The sequence below is a fragment of the Panthera uncia genome, chromosome B1 (genome assembly GCF_023721935.1).
Source record: "Panthera uncia isolate 11264 chromosome B1, Puncia_PCG_1.0, whole genome shotgun sequence".
In the NCBI taxonomy this organism is placed as follows: domain Eukaryota; kingdom Metazoa; phylum Chordata; class Mammalia; order Carnivora; family Felidae; genus Panthera; species Panthera uncia.
Genome location: NC_064811.1, coordinates 185,780,706 through 185,808,053, shown reverse-complemented (window position 1 = coordinate 185,808,053; position 27,348 = coordinate 185,780,706). Strand labels below are relative to the sequence as shown.

Sequence of the window (27,348 nt, the reverse complement as noted above, 5' to 3'; positions counted from 1 at the left end):
AAACAGACCAATGAAACAGAACAGAGAACCCAGAAACAGACTCCCATCAGTATCGTCAACTGATCTTTGACAAAGGAGCAAAGTGATACAATGGAGAAAAGACATGGTCTTCTCAACCAATGGTGCTGGAACAATGGATGTCCATGTACAAAAAAACGATTCTAGACACAGACTCTACACCATTCACAATTACCAAAGCTTAACTCTGGCTTCTTTCATAATCAGAGATTAAATATTCTTCCAAATCATTTTGTACCCCCAGTTATTTCATAGCCTGGTGGGGACCGGCTGCTTTTCAGCCAGCAATGAGTTTGGCCTCATTAGCACACTTAAGATTGACAATATAATTTGAAGGCATCATGGAGAATCCTAGGGGTTTACTGGCATTTCCTCTTTGGTTAAACTTATAGTTTCATTTTTCCTTTTTTTTAAGGATAAACATTAAATAGCTTCTAGTGAAAGTCACTAGAAATTTTCTACAGATTTTGAATTCTGAATAACAGGCTTTTTTTTTTTTTTTTTTTTTTTAATGATGCATGAAACGGTCACAACAATTCCCCCTAGCTTTGAAAACTTTTTAACTCGCCCTGCGTGATGGGGCAATTTCTTTTTTTTTTATTTTTTTGTTTATTTTGACATGTAAGAAAAATAGAGCGAGTCTTAAATTAGAGGAAATACGGCAGTTTTCAAAACTCACAAGGCCTTGAGAACTCTATTGAGCCCACAGAGCTGACACCGTATCCACCAGCTGAAAAGTTGTGCCTTCCTCCACACTTTCTGTAATCCCAACTCCCGCTCCAGCTCCAACCTTGGAGATAAGAGAATTCAAAGCACAGTTTGGAGGGAAAACCAATCTGAAAAGGAAGAAGAAGACAATAGTGAACGTTTATTTTAAACTTCCTGCCTGAAATACCATGAGACTAATTTCTTTCAGATCGGATTTTGTTTCCTGAGGGCTCAAAGGCAAATGTGTATTTTCGCGGCTGTGCTAAAATACGAAGGCTCCCTTTTGTACGGCCTTGAACCTCCCTTGAATTAGCTGTTGTTGAAACCCCAACTCACATCTGATACAGGAATTAGGACTTAATCCTACAAAAAGTATTTTTTTGCAGTTTTGTGTGCAACATGTATGGTTGTGTTTGTTTGGGGTGTCTTTTGTTTCTTTTTGAGTAAAATTATAAAGCAAAAACCTTTTCCTCATGGTTACTAGCTCTCATACAGCAAAGCCCCTCCCTTCATGTTTTAGCAGGAAGAGCTTTGCCTTGCTGCCTCTGAAAAAAATCTGGAAATATGTGACATGAACGTACATGGGAGGGCAAAGCCAACAAACCAGGCCAAGATCCAGTGTCTGGAAGAAGGAGTCACCTAGCAGGGGCTCAGTGCCTCTCTCACTGAGAGCCAGCCCCAGGGTGAGAATACAGCCTCTTGCTGGTGCCCGCAGCCCCGCAGACCGACATAAGAAAAGCAAACAGGACCACGCGCCTCTGCCATAGCGGCCCTTGGTTGCTGGACAGGAAAGAGTAACGTCTCTACCGGAGCAGCTAGAAACCCTTTCCTCTCATTTCTGGCCAGGAAATCTTCCACATTCAATGCAAGATATCCCTTACTTTTTCGGGTTGAATTATTTTCTGAGAAAGGGCCTCATTTTGCATCACCCACTGTCTCTGCATGCTGCATCTGGAGGTCCTGGACTTTCCTGGCCACTATCAAGGCACAGGCTGAGCAGTCCTGCTGGAACCAAATAATGGGGGCACCATTACTGAAAATACAAAAGTTCATGTAGAAAAACAGACATTTGGGGGCACCTGGGTGGTTCAGTCCGGTAAGCCTGCAACTTCAGCTCAGGTCATGATCTCGTGGTCCCGTCAGTGAGTTCAAGCCCCGCGTCGGGCTCTGTGCCGACAGCTCAGAGCCCGGAGCTGCTTCGGATTCTGTGCCTCCCTCTGTCTCTGCTCCTCCCCTGCTGGCACTCCGTCTCTCTCTGTCTCTCAAAAATGAATAAACGTTAAAAATTTTTTAAAGAGAAAAAAGAAAAACAGACATTTGATCTAAATACAAAGTCACCACTGCTTCACGGTGATACATAAATACATTTTTGGTATCCACTATGTTAAATAGCCAACTTCAAGTATGATCTTTTTAAAAAATCTTTTCTAATCTTTATTTACTTTTCAGAGAGGGAAAGAGAGAGTACAAGCAGAGAAGGGGCAGAGAGAGAGGGCGGGATACAGAATCTGAAGCAGGATCCAGGCTCCCAAGCTGTCAGCACAGAGCTTGACGCGGGGCTCAAACTCACAAACCGCGAGATCATCACCGAGCTGATGATGTTGGACGCTTAACCGACTGAGCCACCCAGGCGCCCCTACAATCTTCTTAAAATAACCACTAACTTCTGAAATAGATGCTGACAGTCCTTTAGTAGGTTTTGTCCACAGGTTTTCTTGTGGCCAGTCCCTGGCTGGATGGTGAATGTCACAAAAATTTAGTGTAAATTACATGTTCATTATAACTTCCCCAAGAATCAAAAAGATAGTAATAATTTGTTTCACTAAGCATGTACTTTTTAAAAAAGGGTATTGTTCCCCACAGTGTTTATTTATCAAACAAACAAACAAAAAGGAATTATTAAATATCAGAATGAATAGTTGTGGATTCAGACCATACAGCGAACGGCAAAACCACTGCGGGAAAAGCATTCGGGGCATTTTGTATTTGTGCTACGGAAGCCACGCTCAGCTTTTGTTTTCTGCACGTATTTCACGTACGACCACCCTGTAGTTTCCCATGTTTGCCACTGACCTTGCTGAGTGGCAATGTGATGCTGCCATCCATCTCACAGGCCACAGCACAGACCGCAGGGCACAGCTGACGGGCACACCGAGTGATCCGCCTGAGCACGAGCAACAGACCCCCCCTTCAGGAGATCTGGAGACTTAAAGGAGTCACCGATCCTGAGACACAGGTGTCTGAAAGCCTGGTGTATGTTAAGCTGCCCACGTGCTGACCTTCAAAAGGAGATATTAGTTATGCTGTGTCTGGAAAAGGTCAGGGATACGTATTAAAGTGAGAACGGTTTTCACTGCACATGCATCACATGCAATAAAAGCAGAGGTCTACCAAACTTAACCCGGGTTCATTTAGTGTGACCATAAAGATGAATATATGATCAAGTTTTCAAAATGATCCATGTTCATTACATTTGAAAAGAAGATATAATCTCTATTATTAGGGCATAGTATTAAACATATGCGCACAAGTTCTACCTTATTATTTATTAACTTGTTTAAAACATGTATATCTTTATTTCCTTTGTGTTAGACCTGTCATGCTGAGTTTGTGGTGCTGAAGTCTCTATTTTCTATCTTCTTCTATTCTCATCTCATGTAATTTCTGCTTTATGTTAGTGGTGGCTGTATTATTTGGTGCATAGATGTTCATCATTTCTCTTCATTGCAAATTGTGGTTTTCAGCCTTAAGTGTATTTTTTGTCTCATTTAAAGGTTTTTGGCCTGAATTTACTTTAACCGATATGAGTCACTACCCTGTCTTTCTACTGTTTTTATTTTTATGGTGTGTTTTTGGCCATTTCTTTATCTTGGGTCTTTTGAATCACTGTGTTTGAGGTGCGTCTATTAAATATAACACGGGATCTGCTTTTGCCTTGTGAGCTAATTTGAGAATTGGTTCGTTTGTCCCTATAGCAAGAAAAGAGAAGACACCAGAAAAGTCCATTCCATTAACTGGTTTGTCTTACATGTTTAGTCTCAAGGTGATCACATTATGTTTTAATCATGCTTGTGTTATATTTACTGTCTTCCCTTCTTCATTGGGCATATTTTCTTTGCAATTTCTTTGTTCATTGCTTTTGGCATTTCAGAATGTTTGTATGTCTGTTCCAGGGGCTGTCTTTGTATTTGTTCCACTGACAGTGCCCTTAATCTCCCTTTTTTTCTTACTAAGGCTTTGCCATCTGGTATGTCCATTTGTATCCTTCTTCACTTATCTATACAACTGTCAATTTTACTGTCCTACCTTGCTGTTTCTCTCCCTCCCTCCCCCTCTCTCTTTCTCTCTCTCTCTTTTTTTTTTTTTTGGTTGTGTTAGTTTTACTTTTCCAGAGCATAAACTATAGAGATACTACTCTTCAATCCATATTCTCACCCTCGTTTTAGTCTTAGCTATGCAATTAAATATATTACAACATAAATAACATAATAATTAATTAATGCTAATAAAATAAAATAATATAATATAATAAGATTACATCATAAAATACATTTTCACTACTAGTGCTTTTGCTCAAGTTTACCAATTATCTCTTGGTTAGATAAAATTCATCCTCTAAAAGAGTCCTCTCTGGCACACGTATACAGTATTCCCTGAGTTACTGCATATTGAAACCATTTCCTTTAACCTTAATATTTGAAGGTAAGCTTGGCTGGATAGAAAATCTTTGGCTCACAGTCTTTGTTCTTGAGCCTGTTAAAAAGCTGTCCTTTATTGACTGGCTTTATAAGTTGCTCATGAGAAGTCTGATGTCAGTTTAATATTCTTACCCTTATAAGTAATTTGACCTGTTAGCTGGGAGGCCCTGTAATGGACTAAATAGTGACTCAAAACAGGTATGTCCTCAGCCAAATCCCTGGACCCTGTGAATGTTACCTTATTTGAAAAAAGGGACTTTTCAAATGTAATCAAGAATTTTGACATTAGGTCATCTTGGATTACCCAGGTGGCCTCTAAATTTAATGAAAAGTGTCCTTTTTTTTTTTTTAATGTTTATTTATTCTTGAGAGAGAGAGCACGAGCAGGGGAGGTGCAGAGGGAGGGGGACAGAGGATCAGAAGCGGGCTCCGTGCTGACAGCAGAGACCTTGATGCAGGGCTCAAACTCACAAACTGTGAGATCATGGACCTCAGCCGAAGTCGGACACTTAACCGATTGAGCCACCCAGGTGCCCCAATGACAAGTGTTCTTAAAAGAGAAAAGGATGGGATGTAAATTTGAGAGAGGAAGTGAAAGAAATGCACAGGGATAAAGAGGAGAAGGCCACATGAAGACAGACATTGAGATTGGAGTGATGTGGCCATAAGCCAAGAAACACCTGGAGTCACCAGAGGCTGAGAAAAGCCTAGAGGATTCTCTCATAGACCCTTCAAAGGGAACATACTGACACCTTGATTTTGGACTTCCAGACTCCAGAACTGTATAAAAATAAATTTATGTTGCTTTAAGCCACCAGTTTGATGTAAGTTATCATCAATACAGGTGCTGAGGATTGTGGGTATGTGTGTGTGTCTATAAAATCTCATGGTTCGGGGGCAGCTGTGTGGCTGAGTTGGTTAAGCGTCTGACTTCAGCTCAGATCACGATCTCACAGTTCGTGACTTCGAGCCCCACATCGAGCCCCTGTCAGCTGTGCTGACAGCTCAGAGCCTGAAGCCTGCTTCAGATTCTGTGTCTCCCTCTCTCTCTGCCACTCCCCCACTCATGCTTTGTCTCTCTCTGCCTTTCAAAAATAAATAAAGGCAATAAAAAAATTGTTTTTAAATCTCATGGTTTACCCCAAAATGCCTCAAGTTCTTTCTGGAAAATTTTCCTAGATATGTAGTGAGCCTTTTAAAATATTGATTTACATTTTTTTCTTATTTCTGCAGTTTTCTTGGATTATAGTTATGTTTCATTGCTTTGTTTTCCTTCTTCAGGAACTGCTATTCTATATGTTGCACTTTATTTGCCTATCTTCCATTTCGATCACATTGTCTTCCACCTCGGCTACACCTTTCTTTATTTTATTTTCATCTTCCTGATCATTTAACTGCCCTTGTTCAATGTTGAAATCATGCAACATCCAAATCTATTGTCTTTTTCTTTTTTTTCTTTTTTTAATGTTTATTTCTTTTTGAGAGAGAGAGAGAAACAGAGTGCAACGGGGGAGGGGCAGAGAGACAGGGAGACACAGAGTCCCAAGCAGGCTCAGGGCTCTGAGCTGTCAGCATAGAGCCCGACACGGGGTTCAAACCCATGAACTATGAGATCATGACCCGAGCCAAAGTTGGATGCTTAACCGACTGAGCCACGCAGGCACCCCTCTGGGTTCTTCTAATAGCATCTCTTTATAGAGTTAGGTTGATTTTTTTTTTCTTTTGCTGAGCCATTTTTAACAGAATTCCTAATTCAAGAACACTGTCAGCTGTCCGTGCCGCAAGGTAAAATGTCTCTGGGGGACAGTGATGGGGAGCAGAGCCCTCAGGTCTTATTTATGTGTCATTTCTGCAAGATCCTAAGTTTTCTTCTTAGTTCCTTCTTTTCCGTTCATTGCCAGGTCTCTAAGGTGCACCGCCCTTTTTTGGTTTACCTGATTCTCCCACAAAGTAAAGCTTTCCTGTAGCGGCTATTTCTGGTTCTGTTCACTTTCAAGCACCTTCTCCCTCACTGTGCGGTAGACATTTCACTTAGTTTTAAAACTTGCTCTTTCTGTGAGTGTTTTTGTCTACACTACAGCTAAGTGCTCCCTGTCTCTTTACTCTTTTTCCTGGAGATTTTAAGTCTCTCTCCCACGCTCTTACCCAGGTTATAGTGACAAGTGATAGGAGCTCTCTTGGGATACAGCCTTCATTTCTCTCCTTGTTGGTAATTTGAAGTTTGGGGTATTCTGTCTCTTCTCATGCTGACGTCATGGGCTACGGGTGGTACTCTTGTGCTCCTGTTGAATTTAAAGTCTGTATGAAGAGACTCGATTTCAGGTGCTTGCACTTATCCTCCAAATATGGAAACTTGCTTAGATTACTGTTTCTTAACCCTTTTAAACCCATTTTCTCTTTTCACCATCCCAAAAATCTCATACATTATTGAAATGTTTATAAAATTCAAAACAGATGAAATCCCATAACTAGAAACAAGTCGAAGCAGTGAGACAAAGCACTGTTTTCTTTCTAGACACACACTTTCCCCTCCCCAGAGTCTGGTGTGTGAACATTTCCTTATCCTCTCCTTCAAATCACTGAACTGAGCAATTTCCAGAGCCATTGTTTTAGTCCATTCAGGCTGCTAAACCAAGAATACCATAGACTGGGTGGCTTATAAACAACAGAAATTTATTTCTCACAGTTCCGGAGGTGGGAAGTCTGAGATAAAGGCATGGAATGGCTGTTTTTTGCCGTGTCCTCACATAATGGAGGGGAGGAGGGAGATTTCCGGAGCCTCTCTTCTAAGGGCATGAATCTCATTCATGAGGGCTCTACCCCGTGACCTAATCACTTCCCAAGGCCCCATTTCCCAGTACCGAGGAAAGAGTCTTCAACATACAAATTCTGGACAGACACAAACATTCCATCTGTAGCAGCCATATTACTGGATCAAGATATTTGGCCATGTTGTTTTCATGCAGGAACATTTGGATACTTCTAGACTTATGTCTTTTTTAATACCTTTGATTTCTCTTTTTCTTCACTTTTTATTGTTTTGTCCATTTTAAGTGGTGTGATACGACTCATACCCAGTATCTGTCAATATCATTGATATAATGAATAATACGAGAGAATGAACAATGAATGAGATGGTGGTCCCTTCTTCCTCCCTTCTTCCACCGTTTTTTAGTTACACTCTTCCTGCTTGGCCAGAACACATGTTTACATTCTATTATTTGATCACATTCCCAACTTTGCTTTGGTGTTAGTTATACAAGTATATACGTTAAATTTTCATCATCGGTGCTTTTGTTGACGTTTTCCCCACCTATCCCTTGCTGGAAGCAGCTCATCCTTCAAAAGAATTCTCTAGAAGGCACATGTATGTGGTATTGATTCCCTGTAGGGTCTTCAATGTGAGTGAAGGAACACTCATGAGAGAAGCCTTGTTTCTGGAGGAGAATCAGATACATGGAGAAGCAGTGGTGTTCCTTACAGATCTGATGGTGAGGAAAGAGGAGACAGGAGGGGAAATCTCGACAGTCTTGAAGAAATGAAGAAGAAATACACTTTTACATCATAATGGTCACACTACGATGAAAAAAACTTTTTTTAAAATGTTAATTCAGTTTTTGAAAGAGAGAGAGAGAGAGAGAGAGCAAGCAAGGGAGGGGCAGAGAGAGGGGGACAGAGGATCCGCAGCAGGTCCTGCGCTGACAGGAGACAGCCCAACGTGGGGCTCGAACTCACAAACCTGAGATCATGACCTGAGCCGGAGTCGGATGCTCAACCAACTGAGCCACCCAGGCGCCCCCCCCATCCCCAATTTTTTATTATTCATTTGTAATTTGAATGTCCCAATGTTTACCATCCTGCATCCATGTGACACCATAGGACACATAGACTGTGTCCCTAACTTGAAAGCCCAACCTATGCAACCTAAGGATTTCAGTAGCAGAACCCTTTTCCATTACTACCACCCAGTTTTGAGGTCCCCTCCAGCTCTCGTGTCTTGGGTTCTCTGCTTCATGCACCCACCCACCAAGTACACCTCGTCCATCCCTAGGCTTGGAGTGGCTGCTTCCCTGGGCCGCCTGCCGGCCCCACTACCTAGCCACTTGTAGCCAAGTTCTCATCCCTTGGCTAAGGCCACCCTATGTCCCAATGATGGGGCCCTACTCCAGAATGTCTGAGAGCTCCTCCTGGCCATCTGCTTCTGCCCTTTCCAGGGTCATTCTGGTCATTCTACTGGATCTGCCACTCGGGCTCAGGCCACGACTCATCAAACCACTAGCCAGGGAGATAAGGAGGGGGAGGGGCCCTCAGGTGGCAGTTCTCCACACCCTCCGCCATTCTCTCCTCGGGGTACACATGCTTCTCAAGGGTGGCCAAGTGTCCTTATGGGCTCAAGCAACAGTCTTGACGCTACGAGAACAGCTTATGTTCACCTACCACCTTCAGAGTCTTATGGACTCCAGCTGGTCACATCCCAGGATCTAGTCTCTATCTTCTAGCTCTTCTTCCAGAGCTTTCTCAGCCCCGATGTTAATCGATGTAGGCAAACAGAGGCCCTAGGAGGGAGTACTCCTGCCCTCACACCTGGCGCATGTTTGGGCTCTGACAAACCATCTGCCATATAAGTTCCCTCATCCCATCCATGAGCCCAAAAAGCACAAAAGCTTAATTGTTTGATAGCCTGTTTTATAAGTACGTTGAAATACACCTAATTTTGAAATTGCTGAGCCAAATGTCATGCATCACATGAATCTTGTGGGAAATGTGGTGCAAACTGGTCCATGATAGATGGGTATTACATTGCCGACCCAGAGAATCACCTCAATAATCAAAAGTTTATTTAATTCCCCTTGGAGGTTTTATAAGGCATTTAAAATTTTTGTTTGAGGGGCACCTGGGTGGCTCAGTCAGTTGAGCATCCGACTTCAGCTCAGTTCATGATCTCATGGTTTGTGAATTTGAGCCCCGCGCTGGGCTCTGTACTGACAGCTACGAGCCTGAAGCCTGCTTCAGATTCTGTGTCTCCCTCTCTCTCTGCCCTCCCCTGTTTGCACTCTGTCTCTCTCTCTCTGAAAATATAAATAAACATTAAAAAAAATTTTTTTTACTTGATTCTGTGTTGTAAAAACTAAAAGTAACTACCAGTAAGTTCTGACCTTTTCAACTTCTACGAAAGGAATGTTTTCTTAGCTCCTTCTAAGCCACTCAATAATAGAATTAGCCCGTCCCGGTAAAGGATGGCCCAGGATCTTAAAAAAAAAAAAAAAATCCGGCTCATTTTAGCTACATAGAAATTGGGATCTTCTGTGGTGAATCCTTGAATTAATCTAAGTCTGGGAGAAGATGGGTAATTTGGAATCAGCACTCCAAAATATGTTTGTTAACAATTTTACATACAAGCTGTATGGTTGATAAAAAATTGAATGCCTACAATATGCCCTATATTTTAATAGTATTATCTTATTTAATGCTTACAACATGCTTCCAAGTAAGGTGCTAATACTCCTTTTTATATATAAAGAGGCCATTTCTCATAGGTATTAAGAGACTGCTCAAAGTCATCAGCAAGTGAGAACTGAATCTAGGTTTATCTGATTTCAAAACCTAATTTCTTCCCACTACACAATGTTGCCTTCCCATACACGCTGGATGTACAGGATGAAGTTTGATTCTCTGGACAGTCTTACCTTGGATTTTCTACTTCCTTTGGTCTTCTTGGCAAAGAGTGGTTTCCTGGAGATGTATGGATGTCCTGAATAGGCTCATTCCCAATTCCTTCTCGTGTGTCTTTTTCTAACTCAGAGGTTGGAAATCTAGAACCATGTTTCCTAGTCTTTCTTGCAGCTGGATTTCTAATTGTGAATTAGGGTCGACTAATTATACGCATTTGCATGAGGCTGGAAGTCAGAATTGAAGCAAAATCCACCTTGCCATTGATTTCGCTGGAACCATTGGCAAACACGATTGTGGAGACACTGGGGCTTTTGGTCACTAATTTAATGGGTGCTAAGAGATAGTCAGAAGGGGGGTGACAGGCACTTCTTACTTCTCACATTTCAGGGACAGCAATGTGTTCTCAGTCATTCCTTACAGCGGCAGCCTCCTGATTTCCGAGCTTCACGGCAGTGGCAGCTATGGAACCAAGTCAGCTCCTCCAGCTTTCCAAACAATGCAGTAAACACCTGCTTCTCTCTGTTCATTGCCTTGCTGCCTAAAATAGCTAGAGTGGTTTCTGTTTCCTGCAACTGAACCCTGCTGATACACACTGTTTTCCTTATTTCCCACTAACTGCTGGTCTTTGCAACTGCCAACACTTCAACTGATCCTTTAAGCTCTAAAATGAAAGTCTGAATACCCCCGTTCACTCCCTATCTCTCTTACCCAGCTTTATTTTTCTCCATAGTATTTATTACTGTCACTCAAAGATGATTTATTGGTTGACTGTCCATCCCTGCTGGAACAAGGACTTAGTTTTGTTCGTATCTGTACAGTTTTCTAACACTTAGAACAGCCCTGGCAACTATTGAGAACACAATAGAGAGTGTCCAATGAGTGAATCTTTTCTTAACAGAACACTACTACTAAATTAATGTATTAGTAATAGACTCATCAACAATATACCCTCAATAACACCTCCTCATGAAGCTTCCACTTGGGTTTAGAAAATCCTCAAAGAACACAAAATGGTATCTGTTCTCTGGATCTTGGCATTAAATTTAGGGTGACTAACTCCTCCCAGCTTGCCTGAGACTTTCTCAGTTTCACCACTAAAGCCGCCCCCCCCTCCCCGCTCCCGCTGGCCCAGCCCCCTGATCCCAGGACTCCTTCAGTCCTGGGCAAACCAAGATGATTGGTGACCCTAATTAAATTCATGAGATGCTACAGAAAGGCATTTGGAATCACATTACTTTAAATCAAGCTTGCACATAAAAGTTTGCAAACATCAATCTATTCAACCAGCCTGTGTCTTCATTCCCAGATCACAGCCGTGTTGCTGTGACCCCTGAAGCCATGGGGTGAAATTTGAGCAAAGGCTTGGAGTTGTAATTTGCACTTTTACTAAGATTCCTGTTTGCCTCTACCCTGGATGTGTTGGAGCTCAGCCTATGAATATGAAATGAAATCTCATCTGTATTTCACAGTTACATTAAGACTACAATATGTGAACTTCCCAGAGAAAAAGGTACTGCAGGATTTATTGCATTAGATCCTCTGGGAAAGACAAGAGAAATCCGAGTTTATAACCTCTTTGGGAGTCAGAACAGTGAACTCCACAGAGAATATTTATCAATGTTATTTCTAGGAGTGAATAAAGGCTTAGCCATCCCTAATCCAAAGGAACTCACCTTCTTTAGCTGCTAACATTATCCTGAAACTTCAGACAGCGGGTTCAAGCATATAACTTGTTGATTCGAAATGTCAACACCTTTCAACTGGTGCCTTGGGGAAAATTAGGAGAACATGAGCATCCTCAGATCTGGGCCCCAAGCTTTTGGCAGATGGAACATTTTGGGTATTCTCCTTCCCTGAGGATTCATGCGGATGGGTGTTGGGGTGTTTCAATTTTGAAACGTTCTTCTCAACCAAAACTGAAACTGAGAGATGCAATCGCTCTGGAATTTTTTGCACCTGCAAAAACAGTTGTGTTATTAAAATCAACTGTTGGTGCCGCGCAGGCCATGGCATGTGATGGTGGTGTTTCCCCAGCCACGCGTGTAAGGGGTTCACCGAGCGGTGCTTGCACAATCCCGGCACGACACATTCCCCGGAGCCAGCATTCTCCATTCCCCTGTGTTTACAGAGCAGCTACAGAGCAAATGACCAAACTTCCAAAGAGCAGCTTGCTTAGAGGAACAGAAGTGCACATGCAGCTTTCCGTCTAATGAAATTGGTCAAAGGACTCCAGAAAATGTTTTTCGGACTGTGTGCACTCTGCGATGTCCTGCATCTTGCTCCTTCCACAGCATGACTCAAGTTCTTGGACAGACTTAACATTTCTGCTAAAACCAGCTATTAGGCCTGGCCACTTCCTTCCTTCCAGGCACTATTTTCAGTAGCAGAGACACGGAGCCCCTGCACCTGTTGTTAGCACAGCCACAGAAGGAAACGCAACAAACCCTCATTTGCCCCCACAGCACAGCCAGGGATGCCCGAGCTGCAGCGTGGGGACGGGGTCAGTGTCCAGAAGGGCGCGCTGGGGCCCAGAGGCCAGGCAGCCTCAGGGTGTTAACGTTTCACCCAGCACCTTCTTGGCACGCCGTGGGGCTCCTCTCCAGGTCTGGGGCTGGCCACGTTCCCGAGCCCCAGCCCTGTCCTTTTGACACAGGAATGGTCGATCTCTGAGGAGGAGGAGGAGGAGGAAGAGATTCTGGGGGTGACTGCCAACCTTGTTCCTCATGTTGGGATGCAGGCATGACTGAGACACAGCCCCGAGAAGCCTACAGTCCCGTGGGCTGTGACACTCTTGGGAAGGGGTCCACTGTGGCCCGGGAACAGACGCAGAGCTGGCTCCCGGTGCCCTTGGCTGGTCAGGTTCGCCTCCCGCTGGCTATGATCATCGTGGCCCTGGGTACACCACTGGATGGAATTTTAGGATGAGGTAACTGAACACCACCAGGTAAAAACCAGTTTCTGTTTCCATTCTCTTTCCAAACCGAAACTGGTACTGAGACTGCATGCCAGGGACCCTTCTCGGCTACCTCGTTGCAAACCTCTTCCTCGCCTGCTCTTTGTCTTTCTTCAGTAGAAATTTGGCAGAAGAGTGGGGTTCTTACTTTCACCTTTTATCTGAGTCTGTTGGTCCACAGCTAGAATAACAGGGGCTTTTAAAACCTAATGAATTCAACGTTCAAAGAACAGCCTCAAGCAAATGGAATGTCTAATGTTCCCTCTCTCTGGTTTAGGGCAGGAGGCCATTGGGGCTTAACGTCTTTTTCATTCACATGCAAAATATTTCCAAAAGCACAAGTTTTAAAATTCAGAATGCTGAGACCAAATCTCTAATCTTCCTCATCCTTAAAATTTTTATCTCCTTAGTGGGTACCTGATAGTTTAGTATACTTGAGAAGCGAGGAGCAAAAAAGGGATACTGTTTGGGGGGGGTTGATGTCCAATGGATTTGTGTGGATTTCTTTCCATGTGTATTTCTTCTCCTCTATAAATACATTTGCGCAGACTAAACACCTCCTTTGGCAGTTACTTCATCAAAACATTGAAAAAATGCTACGGTTGAGCATGGATTTATTTAGACACTTGCAAATGGTGTTCTGGAAGCCTTGTGCAGTTGGAGGATGTGCTGGGTTCTCTCGGCCTTCTGACTGGGAGAAAGATCCTGTCACTGGATTCATAGCTCATAGCTGTACACTGTTTCTGTTATCAGGGGAGAGCCCTGGATGCCGGCTGCAGAGAATGGAGATTATCGTTCCAGAAGTCGTTCCATCCAACTTGCTACTTAGACACACACACACACACAGCCCATCATAAAAGCCTATCAGCTCACACAGGCGCGAGCCAAACGGAGCACATGTCCCTGGTACTTCCTCTAACTGACAACAACAAGGTCTGAGGCTTGAGTCCCTGAGATGCCCCATCTCATTTGCTTTTCTTCCTCATGTCAACCCCCACCATTGTTTTCTACACAACTGGCTAGTAACACTTAGAAACAATACAGCCTTCCTCAGAAAGAATTTAAACGGGGTTCTGTTTTCCACCGCCATGGATGATGATCCTTGGGACTTCAATTGTGCATTTCCAAATCCTGAACTTTCTTTCACCTGGTCAGGTTCTGGAAGTCTTGGTTACACCCACAGAGGTGGGGGACGCAAGCGGGGGTGGCGCAGAGCTGCGCAAAGGGGCAGGATGTGAGCTGGCTCCTCAGAGAAACAAGCTGGGAAGAGAGAAGGGGACGGGGACCAGGAGCGACCCACAAACCAGTGACTGCCAGGCCACGTGGCTTAGGGCCACGTTCTGCTACGATTTTTTTTTTTTTAATTTATTTTAAAACGGGAGGGTCAAATAAAAGGACTTAGATACAAGTCACAGAGAGCTGGACTCCTCTATTTAGGACTCTGAAGACGAGTAGGTTCTCTGGGACTTTTTTCACTAAGAAAGTGAGGCTCACCCATGAAATTGAGGTAAACACACGGTCCACAAAGTGCTCCTCGCAGAAGCAGTCAACCATCCAGATGTGGCATTTCAACACATCAACCAGGAAAATGCTTCAGTTAATTTCCGTTCAGAGCTGGATAATGTTATGACCGCTCATTATGTCTGTAGCCACACATGGAGAAAAGCATAAAAACAGCTCACTGTCCTTTCATTGAAGGAACCTTTTCAAAAATTAACTTGGCAATCTCCTCCACAACCCTGGAGGTAGCAGACAGGCAGCTAAGCCTCAGTTTTCGGATTTTGTAGACATCTCGGAAGCAGGAGAGGTTAGCGCAGTGGCTTTGCCAAGGTCAGGTATACACCTTGAAATGACAAATGGGTGATGGAGTCTGGAGTTTTCTCATGCAAAAAGACATGTCCTATGTACTGAGGGCAGCTTCTCAGTCTAAGGGTCAGGTCCTGGAATGAGGACTGATGGAGACTAGGAACCCAACAGGTACCTCCTGTTACTGAAAACGTCTTGCCCTTGGGCCTGGTGTGTGACATAAATACAACATTTTCAGGGGCGCCTGGGTGGCTCAGTAGGTTAAGCGTCCATCTTTGGCTCATGTCATGATCTCACAGTTTGTGCGTTCGAGCCCCGTGTCGGGCCCTGTGCCGACAGCTCAGAGCCTGGAGCCCGCTTCAGATTCTGTGTCTCCCTCTCTCCCTGCCTCTCCCATGCTCACACTCTGTCTCTCAATAATAAATAAACGTTCTTAAAAATTTTTTTTTTAAAAATACAAAATTTTCGTCTTATGTATAAGCCTATGGGGAAGAACAGGAGCAGCACAGAGGTGGAGAAGGAGAGGGGGGAGCAGGTAAATGACTGCCTCCACAGTCACACCAGACTTGGGCTTCATTCGTGCCCTTGATTACTACCCACGTGACCTTGAGCAAAGGCATTTTAAAAGTCACCATTTCTTCCATGTGAAATGGAGAGAAGTCTCTATCCTGGACACAACCTTGATGAGTGAGAAAGGGAACTCCTGTAAAACACGCAGCCTGGCACCTGGCTCATGGTGAGCATTCGAGAGAAGAGGCCATTTGGTCCTCATGGTTAAGAACCCCCCGGGGTTTCTCGTGGTTGAAATGGGAGAAAGTTTTGATGCCCAAGAAGCAACGATACTTGTCCAGCCCTGTCCCATGGTGGTGCTCCCAAGTAGACACAGACAAAGTCAGGCATGATGCCCATTAAAAATTTAACTATATATCATATTCATTTATTATCAATCCACAGGATAATTTGATTGCTACATGAGCTCATAAAAGCTTTTTCACCTTTACAAAATTAAAAAAAAATGTGCCACAAGGATGTAATAACAACTGCTGATAAACAAGAAAAGGAATCTTAAAATTATAAATTTGCTGTAGAAAAGATAAAAAACAATTATATTTTCTTTAGAATTTTACCTTGAATAAAATATTCCCCTGTATAAAAAATAAAAAAGCTTGCTCTGGTTAGAATTAGAATATTTTTGTCTTCAAATCTGGGAATTTGCATAATATCTCCATGATAGTTTTCCTCTGTACCGCGTGGCATTCAAGCACAGCAGATTAGATTTTCTCTTTCTTCCTTTCTTTCTTTTTTTTTTTGAAAGCAGTCTTAAAAATGGGACATCTGTGGAGAAGCTCTTTTTCTTCTTCTCCTCCTCAGGGATGCGGAACGCAGCCTCTGCGGGGAGGACAAGGAGGAAAGGGAAGTGGAGGGGACGGGCCGGGAGGCAGGACACAAAGGGCCGCGAAGGGGGAACGCTGAAATGTGCCGTGAAATAGAGCAAGATCACAAGAAGAAGGTCTATCTGTAAGTGCTTTAAGATAAGGTGCAGAAGCAGACTGCAACGTCGCTAGTGCTGCCCTATGTACATATTCACAAGAATACAAAATTCCAGCTAGTTCACATTTTCTCATCCGTTCTGAGGCATCCACTCCACTGTGCTGGCCTTGACCGCAGGCAACGCAGCACCGCGCTGCCCGTGTGGGTGTTGGTCCTATGACGTCCTTGAACTTGAGGGAGCAGCCCTGGGAGATCCAGCAGGCTCTAGAGACACGCGTCTACCAATGGGCTGGAGTCCTGAGTTAAAAAGAAGCTCCAGTACTGGAGTTGGACACAGCAATCAATGTTCTATTGTCAAGGCTTTTTCCCTTAGATTTGTCTAAGATAGGTGTCAGAGAGAAAAATAAAATACAAACAAACAACAAAACACAGCCAAGACATCCCAACAACCACCGGGGGAAGTCAAAGGCTTAACAGCTCTTGACGCGGGCCTGGGTGATATCTGACGTTTTCTTGATGACGCTGGCCCGCGTCTCCCGGTCCGGCCGACTGCTGCTGGGCGCTGGGGTCACGGAGGGCGGGAGGGGGAGGTCTGGTAAAGTGGGCCACGAGCTGTTGTAAGGCACCGGACAGCTCTCCTCTTTGATGGTGACCTGGAGGTCAGGTTTGTTGGAAGTAACGAAGGTCGCCATGCTGGGCAGCAGGTAGGTGCTTCGTGTCCCCATGTTGCTGAGGTACTGTTTGCCTTCAATGTTCCTCTTCCGCCAGTGTGGTCGTCCCTTGCAAAGAAAAATAATCGAGAGATACATCTTTTTTCTTTGCCTTCTACCGAACGGCTTTCTATAAAGAGGCACCACTGTTCCCACGTGTCGGTGTGTTAAATGAATTTCTTAAGAGGCGTGGAATGAACAGAAGCTTAGCGTCTCGACAGCCCTCAACTGACATCCATACCCAGCTATTCACATCCCAAGCAATGGTTTCTCTTCCCTTTTTATCAATTCCCATTTGCTACCTCCCAGAAAAAACAGGCAAGACTGTTCTATGAAGGCAGGAAAACAAGGCAGCAACTTGGGTTTCTGGTTCCCCTCTCCTCCAACCACCCAGCCTGATCGTTAGGTTAGGTTTTAGGTCATCATGGCTGGTCTGTCATAGAGACTTGGTTCCTCACTCCTGGCCCAATCCAATCTGTGAGTCAATCTGCGTTTTCAGAGAAAGGGAAGTGAGGAACTCGGGAGGGTAGAAGCCCTTCCGTTGTCTTCAAATGGGTATAGCTTAGAGCTCCAGTGTGCCGAGCAAACAGGGGGCCTCCAAGGTGGCTTCGCTCAGAGGATGAGCTGGAATTTCTGACCTTGAAGAAACAGGGTTGGCATGTGCGCATCTACGCTTCCTGTCTTTGCAGAATTCCTGGACTCTTATTTGAAGTATTTAGTACACTGGGAAATGACGGATTAAAAACAACCATTAGTCGGTCAGTCCCTCTACCTCAAATACAGACACAAAGCAGGCCCTTAGCAGGAATGCTTTCCATCACATTACAGCCATTTCCTGCCATTGTGTGAGCCCAGCCTCGAGCAGGGAAATGGGAAGCAGGCGACTGGGAATCCAGACTGAACACACATCTAGCCTCGGCGCCGATCACAGAGAGAGGGGACTCCAGGTAAAGGTGCCGATACATTTGCTTATTAGCACTTTCTGACAGTTACTTCCGGTCACTGCTCTTGGCCACTTGGACGTTCTATTTCTGCGGCTGAACTGGGATGTTTATAGTGGTGAGAATATCAACAGTTCCTGGCCTCCACTTGAGTTTCCTTTTCCTGCCGTCATAGCCTCTTTTTCTAATAGTAACATCTCACTCTCTTCTTGCCTCCCGCTCAGGTCCCAAAGCTTAAATTTAGAATTCAAAATCCAAAAGTGTGGTAAATTTCATGTTATGTATATTTTAAGACACACACACACACACACACACACACACACACACACTCCTCCAGGAAAACTCATGGTCAAACACAGAGCAGCTTAACCAGCAGCCGGGACACCGAGGTGCTGGATGGGAATGGAAATGGTTTCCCACAGCGTCGGTTGGAGCCGAGTGGCGGCCGCCATGCTTACCTCGGCGCTCTCTTCATCACTGGGCACACTATCGGTAGTTTCGCTTTCTGTTCACAGAGAGAAAAACACAGGGCCATCATTCCTGCCGCTCCAACTGTCGTGAGGCTCAGGCAGTATTTGAAAAATATATCAGCACTTTTTTTTTTTTTTCCCAAAAGAAATGGGTCAGCGAACTCGTCTTCAACCCCTTTGTAAAGTTAAGCACTTGGGGCTCGGGAGACATTGCAGTGGATTTTATGTCTCTGATTTTGGCCCTCCCGAGAAAAGTTTTAGAGTTGGGGGGTAGCTCCCTTTCTGGGAGCCAGGCTATGTTTTTTCATGGCCGCCGCCTCCCAGGATGGGGTGTTGGTCCCCAGGATGCCAATCTGCTCTCCGCTCCCTCCTGCGTCTGCCTCACCCCCTTTCCTCAGGGCTGATCCATCCACGCACCCCACTCGTGCTTTCTTTCCATCCCTGTCAGTTCACTCAAGTCCCGACTCAGAGCCTTCCTGGATTACCCCCACTTACTTGGATCTGGTCCTTTACCTCATGTCCCTTTCATACTTCTATGTTGGGTTTATAAAGTTACATTTCCCACCCGGGTTACTGTGGCGGACAGATTCTAGGGGGGGCTCCCATGATCCTCATCTCCTTCCTGGTGTTTACTTGCTCGTTGGGATTCCCTCCTCTGGAGCGTAGGTGGGACCTGAGACTTGGTTTGAAGCAACAGAACACAGTGAGCGATGGGATGTGTGTGGTTACGTTAACGAGGACCGAATGCTGTCCCGTGAGGAGACTTTCTCCCTGGCTGGCTTTGAGGAAGCCATGTTGGGAAGGTTTGCATGACCAAAAAGTAAGAGCTGCTTCCAGCCAACAGCCAGCAAGAAACCGAGGTTCTCAGTTTGCCAACCTGCAAAGAACTACATTCCCCTCCCCCCCCCAAACCATGTGAGCTTAGAAGAAGACTCTCCCCACCACTTCCGTCCTCAGTCGAGCTAGCAGCCCCGGATCGCACCTTGACCACAGGTCTGTGCAGGCAATATGCTGGGCAAAGAACCCCACTAAGCCATGCCTGCGCTCCTGGCCCTCAGAAACCGGGGCGGGATAATGGATGTGTGTTGTTTTAAGCCGCTGCGTCTGTGGTTATGTTGTTGTGCAGCGACAGATAACCAATTAGGTTGCCATCCCAATTCAGTCTGCCAGCTGTGAGACACACGGCAGGTTACTCAATTTCACAAAATGCAGCTTCCTCATCTGTCAAACAGGAGTACGGACCTCTTCCAAAGAGGACTGAGTGATGAATCAGTGAGAGGATATGTGGGAAAAGGCCTACCACAGGGCCTGGCCCACGGCATACACTCAATAAACGATAGCACACCTTTATCCTGAGTTCATCAGCCTTGCTCAACACTGGATTCGCACAACACGGAGATTAACACAGTCAAAGTCAATAGCAAGTGATTGATCACATATCACCTGTGCATACAGGATTTTTTTAAAGAAAGAAAAAAAAATTAAATTAAAATGTTGAAAAATTATTTAAAATTTAGTTAAAAATAATAAAATTAAAATAAATAAGTAATTAATTAAATTTTTTAGGTAAAAAAAAAAATTCGTTTTTAAATAAAAAAATGATGGCGTGCGGCTGTTCAGTGTTTGCAGCATGGAGAAACGAAAGCACAGAGGGCAGAGAAATACACTGACCCTTAGAGATCTCGGAGTCTGAGTCATTCATTTACAGACAAGGCCTAGAGAAAGCATCACAATGTACTTTTCTAGAGAGCTGTGTCAGCAGTGCTGGTGTCTTTGCACGTGGGTCTTGTTCAGCCCTGACTGAGATCGTCAGTCGGGGAGCAGCTCCTATTTCCATACCGCCCCCCCAACCCCCCCGCTTATGCAGAAAAGCTCATGTGTTCTAGCACCTTCTACCTCTTTCCATCCTAAATCTACTGAGGGACTGGCCTCCAGTCTCACATCTGGCGGGTGGCACAGCCAGGACCCCGATGGCTCCAGCCCAGACGAAGCCTTTTCACCCACCCGGAGCACTGGCCACAGAGCAGGATCTCGATGAAGTCAAGGTTAAAGAAGAAACGGATAAACTGGGCCACAGGTTCATTCATTCCTTAACCAGACAAATCAAGAATGTTGACCACATTGGGCCCACCCTGGAGCCTTTTTACGCCTGGATCAGCCACTGTCCTCCAGTGACTGTCCCCCAGCCCCCCACCCCCAGGGCCTGAGTGATCCCCGAGGGCTGACCAGGAGCACCTAGATAGGATACGGGCCTCTCCTCTCCTCAGACTGACAAGACTTCCCTCCCCGACTGGGAGCAACAGCCACCGGGACAAGGCCGGGCCTCGGCCGCTAATGACGCTGGCTGGCAACACCAGGCACAAGAAACGTTTCCACACAAAAACAAGTTAAAAACAACAAAAAAGGGAAATTCCCCTGCTCACGGAACCCTTGGGCTAGCTCGGTCTCCCGAGGAGGCAGGAATCAGTATTGCCACTCCCAAGAAGAATGAGGAACAGAGATGTTGAGAAACCTGCCAGAGTTGTGGCCTGAGTCAGCACGGAGGAGAGAAAACAAAACTGCGAGTCTGAGCCCAGGGCCCCGGGCACCGAACACAGCAGCCCTGCTTCCTGAAGCTCTCCTGCTCCTCCAGCTGAAATTTCAAGATCCCCTTTCCATTTTTAGGCTTAGCTTTCTTTGTGCTCCAAAGCCAAGGTTTCTCTTCCTTTCCTACATGTCTAGACCCCTTTTGCTCCTAAGTACCCTCCCTAAATGCCATCACCTTCGGTTCCTTTCCCCTTGAAATAAAAAGAAACAAACAGATGCCAACAGGCGTGTGTCGGGGCCTGGAGATATGTGAAAATGAGCAGTTACCACCAAGGTTCCGGGATTCCGCCACAGCCCGAGCCCCAGCGGCGGGACAGGTTGGAAGGCAGACCCTGGGGAGACTCCTTGGGAAGACCTCGCAGAGACCATGACCACCGTCAGAATGTTAACTGCCTTTAAGTACCCAGTTTTCAACTGCAGGGAGACGGTCTGAGACAAGAAAAGACATACGTGTTCTGAACTTAACGCAAATGTCAGTGGAGAGCATGGTTTCTAGATTAAGATCACTTCTGAAGTAACTGCATTTCATAACAGTATATAACAACAGCTCCATAATAGCAAGCTGAGATTTTTTAGTTGTCTAAAAGAATGGCCTTGAGTGCCTTTTACCTAGGAGCAGATGGATGCGTGAAGCTCCAGCCTGAGGACCCGAGACCCTTCTCTCTGGAATAACTACAGCTCTTCTGGCTGCCCCAAATCACCAGCTCACAGTGTCTTTGAGGTGCACACAGGCCCATTTTCCTCTGTTTCCTTGGTTTTCCTCACCATTACCATTCTCAAGAACCCCCCCCCTTTTTTTTTAATGTTTATTTTTTGAGAGAGAGAAAGAGAGAGAGAATGCATGAGCAGGGGAGGAGCAGAGAGAGAGGGAGACAGAGGATGCCAAGCAGGCTCCAGGCTCTTGAGCTGTCAGCACAGAGCCCGATGCAGGGCTCGAACTCACAATCCCTGAGATCATGACTTGAGCCGAAGTCAGACACTTAACTGACTGAGCCACCCAGGCACCCTGAGATCCTTTTGTATGTGACAAATGTGTTCATTGGAGCTACTGCTTCTGGGTCAATGCTACTGCCCAATATCAGCCTGTACTGTTATCTTGTTTTCCCTTTTGATTAGTCTGGATTTGGTTTTTTACTGGTTGTGAATACAATGGAATAAAAAAAATTGGGAGTTGCTTGACTAGCACTAGTGACTAAGTACGTGCAGGGGTGCCTGGGTGGCTCAGTCAGTCGGGCGTCTGACTTCGGCTCAGGTCATGATCTCATGGTTTGTGGGTTCGAGCCCCACGTCGGGCTCTGTGCTGACAGCTCAGAGCCTGGAGCCTGTTTCAGATTCTGTCTCCTTCTCTCTCTGCCCCTCCCCCACTTGTGCTCTGTCTCTGTCTCTCAAAAAAAAATGTAAAAAAAAAAAAAATTTAAATAAAGTACGTGCAGAGCGGTAACAGGTACGTGAGTAGCTCATTTCAACACGGTGGTCCCAGTTTCCCTGAAAGTGACTGGTGAGAGGGAAGGGGGTCAACCCTTGGGTAGGCTGATCTCTGAGGTTCTTCTTCCAGAGCGGTGGTTCTAGGATGACACTAGCCTTGGGTTCCCACTCCACTTTAGCACAGTTTTTACTGTCCAAACACCTCAGGAACATTATGGGGAGGAAAACAATACGTCTTTACACAATATGTGCCATGTGCAATCATGCAATATGTGTAGTGTTAAAGCCTTTTTGCATGCTGATACCCTGGTACATTTTCTGGAAGGCTCTTATTCCATAAGCTTTATTAATAAGATTGACAAGGATTTCTTTCCGTCCATCCTTTGCTCAACTCCCTGGAAAGCTCAATCAAAAGATTCAAATCAGAGTGTTCTTAATTTCAAAGTACTTTTATCTTCGCCCCACCCAACCAAATGCAAGCCTACTATGGTTTCCTTAAGGAAGTCTTCACTGCCCGTTCCAGGTCAATAGGCAATTTCCATTCTCTTGGTTATAACCAATCAATCCTTTGTATTATATTCTCTCCTCTAACTCTTCTCCAGCCCTCCACCATATATTGCTATGGCTTTCTTTTACTAAACCATCAATTACGTAATAAAATCCTGGTGCCATAGATACATCATGCAAGGCGCCACTTTATAATAAACCTTTAAATATAAAATGACCGTCCTCCAGAGTTTCCCAAGGTTGGCCTTTGGGATTATCTCTCCCCAGGGTGAAAGTTTTAAGAATCCAGCAAGAATTTTATATTGTCTTCAAACATCCAACACAAGTACCTCCACTCGAAGAAACCACCTCTTTTCTTGCTCGCCACAAAATTTAGACAGACTTGCAAAACTGAATGTGGTTTTGTAATGCTACTGGATTAGATTTCAGTGATCAGTGAGGGTAAAAAAATAATAAACAACAGCCTCCGAATACCAGTTTCCTAAACAAGTGAATGAAAATGGTTGGAGGAAGTCGACAGTTGAATTCCAGTCCAAACAAAGGAATCTTATCACGAAAACACAAACAGCCTATCCTTCTGGGGAACGGAAAATAAGAAGAGTGAATTACAACCAAAGAGCTGCCTCTCCTAGCAGAAAGCCGTAAAACTCCTGTCGAAAAGACTTAAACCAGCCACCATCCGTAACAGGTACATTTCACATCGGTAAGCTCTAGAAAAGCAGCCGTGATGAAACATTTTGGCTCTAGCCAATGAGCCTCACTCCAAAAGGTTCTGGAGAATTCAGACAATAAAAACAATGGAAAGAACCAAAGGCCAGACAGAAAAGCCAGGCTCCAACAACACCCCCCAGCTGCCTGCCAGCCTGCACTGGAATCCTTCTTTTCAAATCTATGCAAATATCCTGAAAAGGGTAATGAAATTTTCATTTCTCTCTGCACGGATCAGCTGTCCTTGGGATTCTTCTGCTAAGGCAAAATGCCACTGAGGGAAGAATAGCAAGAAAATGTCTTTCCGGAATCCTCAAGAAGTCTTCGGAAAGTCTTCAACAGATAAACAGAAACATCTATTCTAAAACTACGACCCTTGGGGCGCCTGGGTGGCTCAGTCGGTTGAGCGTTCGACTTCAGCTCAGGTCACGATCTCGCAGTCTGTGAGTTTGAGCCCCGCGTCGGGCTCTGGGCTGATGGCTCAGAGCCTGGAGCCCGCTTCCGATTCTGTGTCTCCCTCTCTCTCTGCCCCTCCCCCATTCATGCTCTGTCTCTCTCTGTCTCAAAAATAAATAAACGTTAAAAAAATTTTAAAAAAATTTAAAAAATAAAAAAATAAAACTATGACCCTTAAAACAACAAACCCACGGGGTGGAATAATGCCTGTAGCTCATGATGTAGAAGAAAGTCACTCGTTTTTAGCCATAGCTACGTAAATATAAGCAAAGTAACCTAGTGTTATCTCAGCTGTAAAATTAAGGCATAAACATGCCGTTCTGCGTCTTCGGTGGGTCCTTGAGATCAGGGCTGTGGGTGCACACTGAACGGAAGAACCCTGTGCAGCTGTCCAGGGCAGCATAACAGGGGAGGGCGGGCGGGGTAGGGGGGGCAGTTAAGAACAGGCTTTGGGCACCAGCCACATGTAGGTGGATTCTATCTGTTTTACCAGTTGTTCGTCCCCGGACACACTGCTTTACCCACACTGGCCTGAGTTTTGTGATTTTTAAAGAGGGAATAAGGATGATACCCAGGCTGACAGGGTTATTCTCATAATTAAACAAGTCAGCTGATACCAGGCCGTTAGCCCAGTTCCCGGGGCACGAGAAACTTGCAGCAAATAGTAGTTATTCTTCCTGGGGCCTGGCAAAGACCATAAAGGCACATGCAGGGGCTCAAAATGTGACAAATAAATAATGACAAGCTTATCCGGTTTGACAGATTAGAAGGTTCTTGTAGGCGAGGTTTGATCTCACATTCATTGTATGTTCTTAGCACAGAAGAAAGGCCCTTGAGGGCATTAAAGGAAACAAGCCCATCACAAGAGGAGGAATACTGTTTGATTCCACTCACATGAGGTACCCCCCCACAGTAACCAAATTCACAGAAGCAGAATGCAGAATGGTGGTCGCTCTCGGTGGGCTGGGGGGAGGGGACCGGGGACTTCGTGTTTAATGGGGACAGAGTTTCAGTTTTGCGAGATGAACAAGTTCTGGAGACCGATGGCGGGGATGGCGACGACACAACACTGTGAAGGCACCTACTGCCGCTGACATGTGCACTTAAAGGTAGCAAAAATGGTCAGTTCTGTGTTATGTCTATTTAGCCACGACTTTAAAAAATAAGCTAAAAAAAAAAAAAACCCAAACAAACCCAGAAAGTTGATGTTCAGGAACTAAAAGGTTAGGTTAGTGGCTGATAATTCACAAGGAACCTGTCACGATCAACCCAATTCCAACACGACTGTGTGTCAGTCACGGGAGCAGCATCCTAACGAAAGGACACTGGGAAGGACTCCTCGACATTTATGAGCGCTGACTGTAGTTATTCATGATAGGACCTCTGCTTTCTTTTTGTAATGTCTGCAAGCAATAACATTGACTCGGGATATATATTTCCTAATTATAACCAAGTCCCCCCAAAATTAAACAGAGATCATCAGAGAGTATAAGATGATGTAATGTTGGCAGAGAAAGGACTCATTGGTTTGTTCTATAAGGATCGAAGAACCAAATTAAACTGGTTCTAATCCTACTCCTGGGTCATTATGTGGCCCTTCCCTGGGGAGTCAGATACCTGGCCTGATTAGAAGCTCTACTAAATTGAAAAAGAAGGGGAAAATATGTGGAAAAAAGTAAACTTGCCGGAGTGGAATGAAGGTCCAGGTCTCAAGGTTGAGTTCAAGTCCTGACCCAAACCCTCACTGGCCATGTGACCTAGAATAAGTGTTTCACTTGTAAAAATGAAGGAGCTGGAAGAAATGGTCCCCGAGGTTCTATCCAGTTTTTGGTCAAACTCAGATTCCACCGAACACACCCTTCCAGATTTCTGCAAACAAAATAGCCTTAGATGTACTACTTCTCCAAAGAAATAGTATTTGTTAGTCATGCACAAAGATGTTATGGGTGATCGAGTAAAGAAACGCTATGGCTATGACTTCTGGGAACAAAAGTACCCAAGGAGATGTTCATTGAGACAATAAAGCCAGAATAATTCCCAAGACGGAGGAGAGATTCTCTGCTGTGTGGAGGGTGGGTGGCCCCACCCTGAAGGGCTGCCCCACCTTGATCTGTGCCCAGTTCCAAAGCTCCCCTCCTGCCCCCTTACCTGCATAGGAAGACACGGGGGAAATCTGCAGAGGGTAGAGCTCGCTCATGCTGACCGGCTGTTCGTCACTCTCGGTGGTCACCTCTACAACCTGGCAAATGTCCGGAGGATTAGTGACAATCTCTTGATCCTCGATGTTGCTGTCCAGATGTGACTGTCCTACAACTTCAAAGAAAAGACAGCCATCAGGCGCCGATGCCTGATTCACGATTCTAACATGTGCTCTCAAGAAAGAAAACCTTCCCCCAAAAAGCTGAATGGTCAGGAGTCAGATTCTCAGTCACCACATGTCATCGGCCACGAAACTGAAGGACAGCTTTAGCTTTGGGTTAATGTCTCCAGAGAAGCAGCTTGCCAGTAACCTGGCTCCCCAGGGCTATTTCCAGCATGCTGGCCAATGGTGCTTACATGTGGCAATGTCCCAAACTCAATCCAATCACAGCCAAGCCTGCAGGACTGGAGGCTGCATCCAGACCTAGCCCCAGGGCCAGAAAGACAGTGCTTTGAACTTGACCCATTTCTTTCCTCTGTTCTTGCTCCGAAGGAAGCTGTTGTGCCATTTTCCAGGTCCTGGGTCCAGAGAGATATTACCAAATGTTATTATTAAGGAGAAAGGACCACCAAAATCCACTCCATTGTGTCATGTCCAGCTGTGGGTGCTCTGTTCACACTCCCAGCCCCTTCCTACCCTGCAGGCAACATGACCACTGGATGGAATATCTGAACAGTGGAACAGAATGGTTTTCCCAGCCCAACACACATTGGTAGCACCAGCTCCCCAGAACACTGACAAGATGATTTCCGACCACCTTGCCTCTGAATCCTGCCTCAACTTCCTTTTAATTAAATCTTTTAGTTTGAGGTCATTATAGAGTCACGTATAGTTGGAAGAAGTAATAGAGAGATCCTGTGTGCCCTTTATCCAGTTTCCTCCAATGCAAGCATCTTGCAAGATTATAGTACAATTCCTGGGGCGCCTGGTGGCTCAGTCGGTTAAGCATCTGACTCTTGGTTTCAGCTCAGGTCATGATTCCATGGTTCACGAGTTCG

General features: G+C 45.1%; 1 protein-coding gene across 11 annotated transcripts in view; it reads right to left on the bottom strand.

Annotated features, from left to right (window-relative positions):
• Positions 1-505: 505 nt before the first annotated feature.
• IRF2 (interferon regulatory factor 2) overlaps positions 506-27,348 on the bottom strand; it is a 102,762-nt gene continuing 75,919 nt past the window's right edge. For 7 of the 11 annotated variants that reach the window (XM_049632580.1, XM_049632578.1, XM_049632581.1 and 4 more), the window contains 4 exons: positions 26,299-26,463; positions 18,457-18,503; positions 11,771-17,126; positions 506-9,673 (listed from right to left, as the gene is read on the bottom strand). In XM_049632580.1, the coding sequence (XP_049488537.1) occupies positions 16,818-17,126; positions 18,457-18,503; positions 26,299-26,463 (521 nt within the window). In that variant the 3' untranslated portion in view covers positions 506-9,673; positions 11,771-16,817. The remainder of the gene's footprint in view (positions 9,674-11,770; positions 17,127-18,456; positions 18,504-26,298; positions 26,464-27,348) is intronic. The other 4 variants (XM_049632576.1, XM_049632574.1, XM_049632575.1 and 1 more) reach the window with 4 other exon arrangements.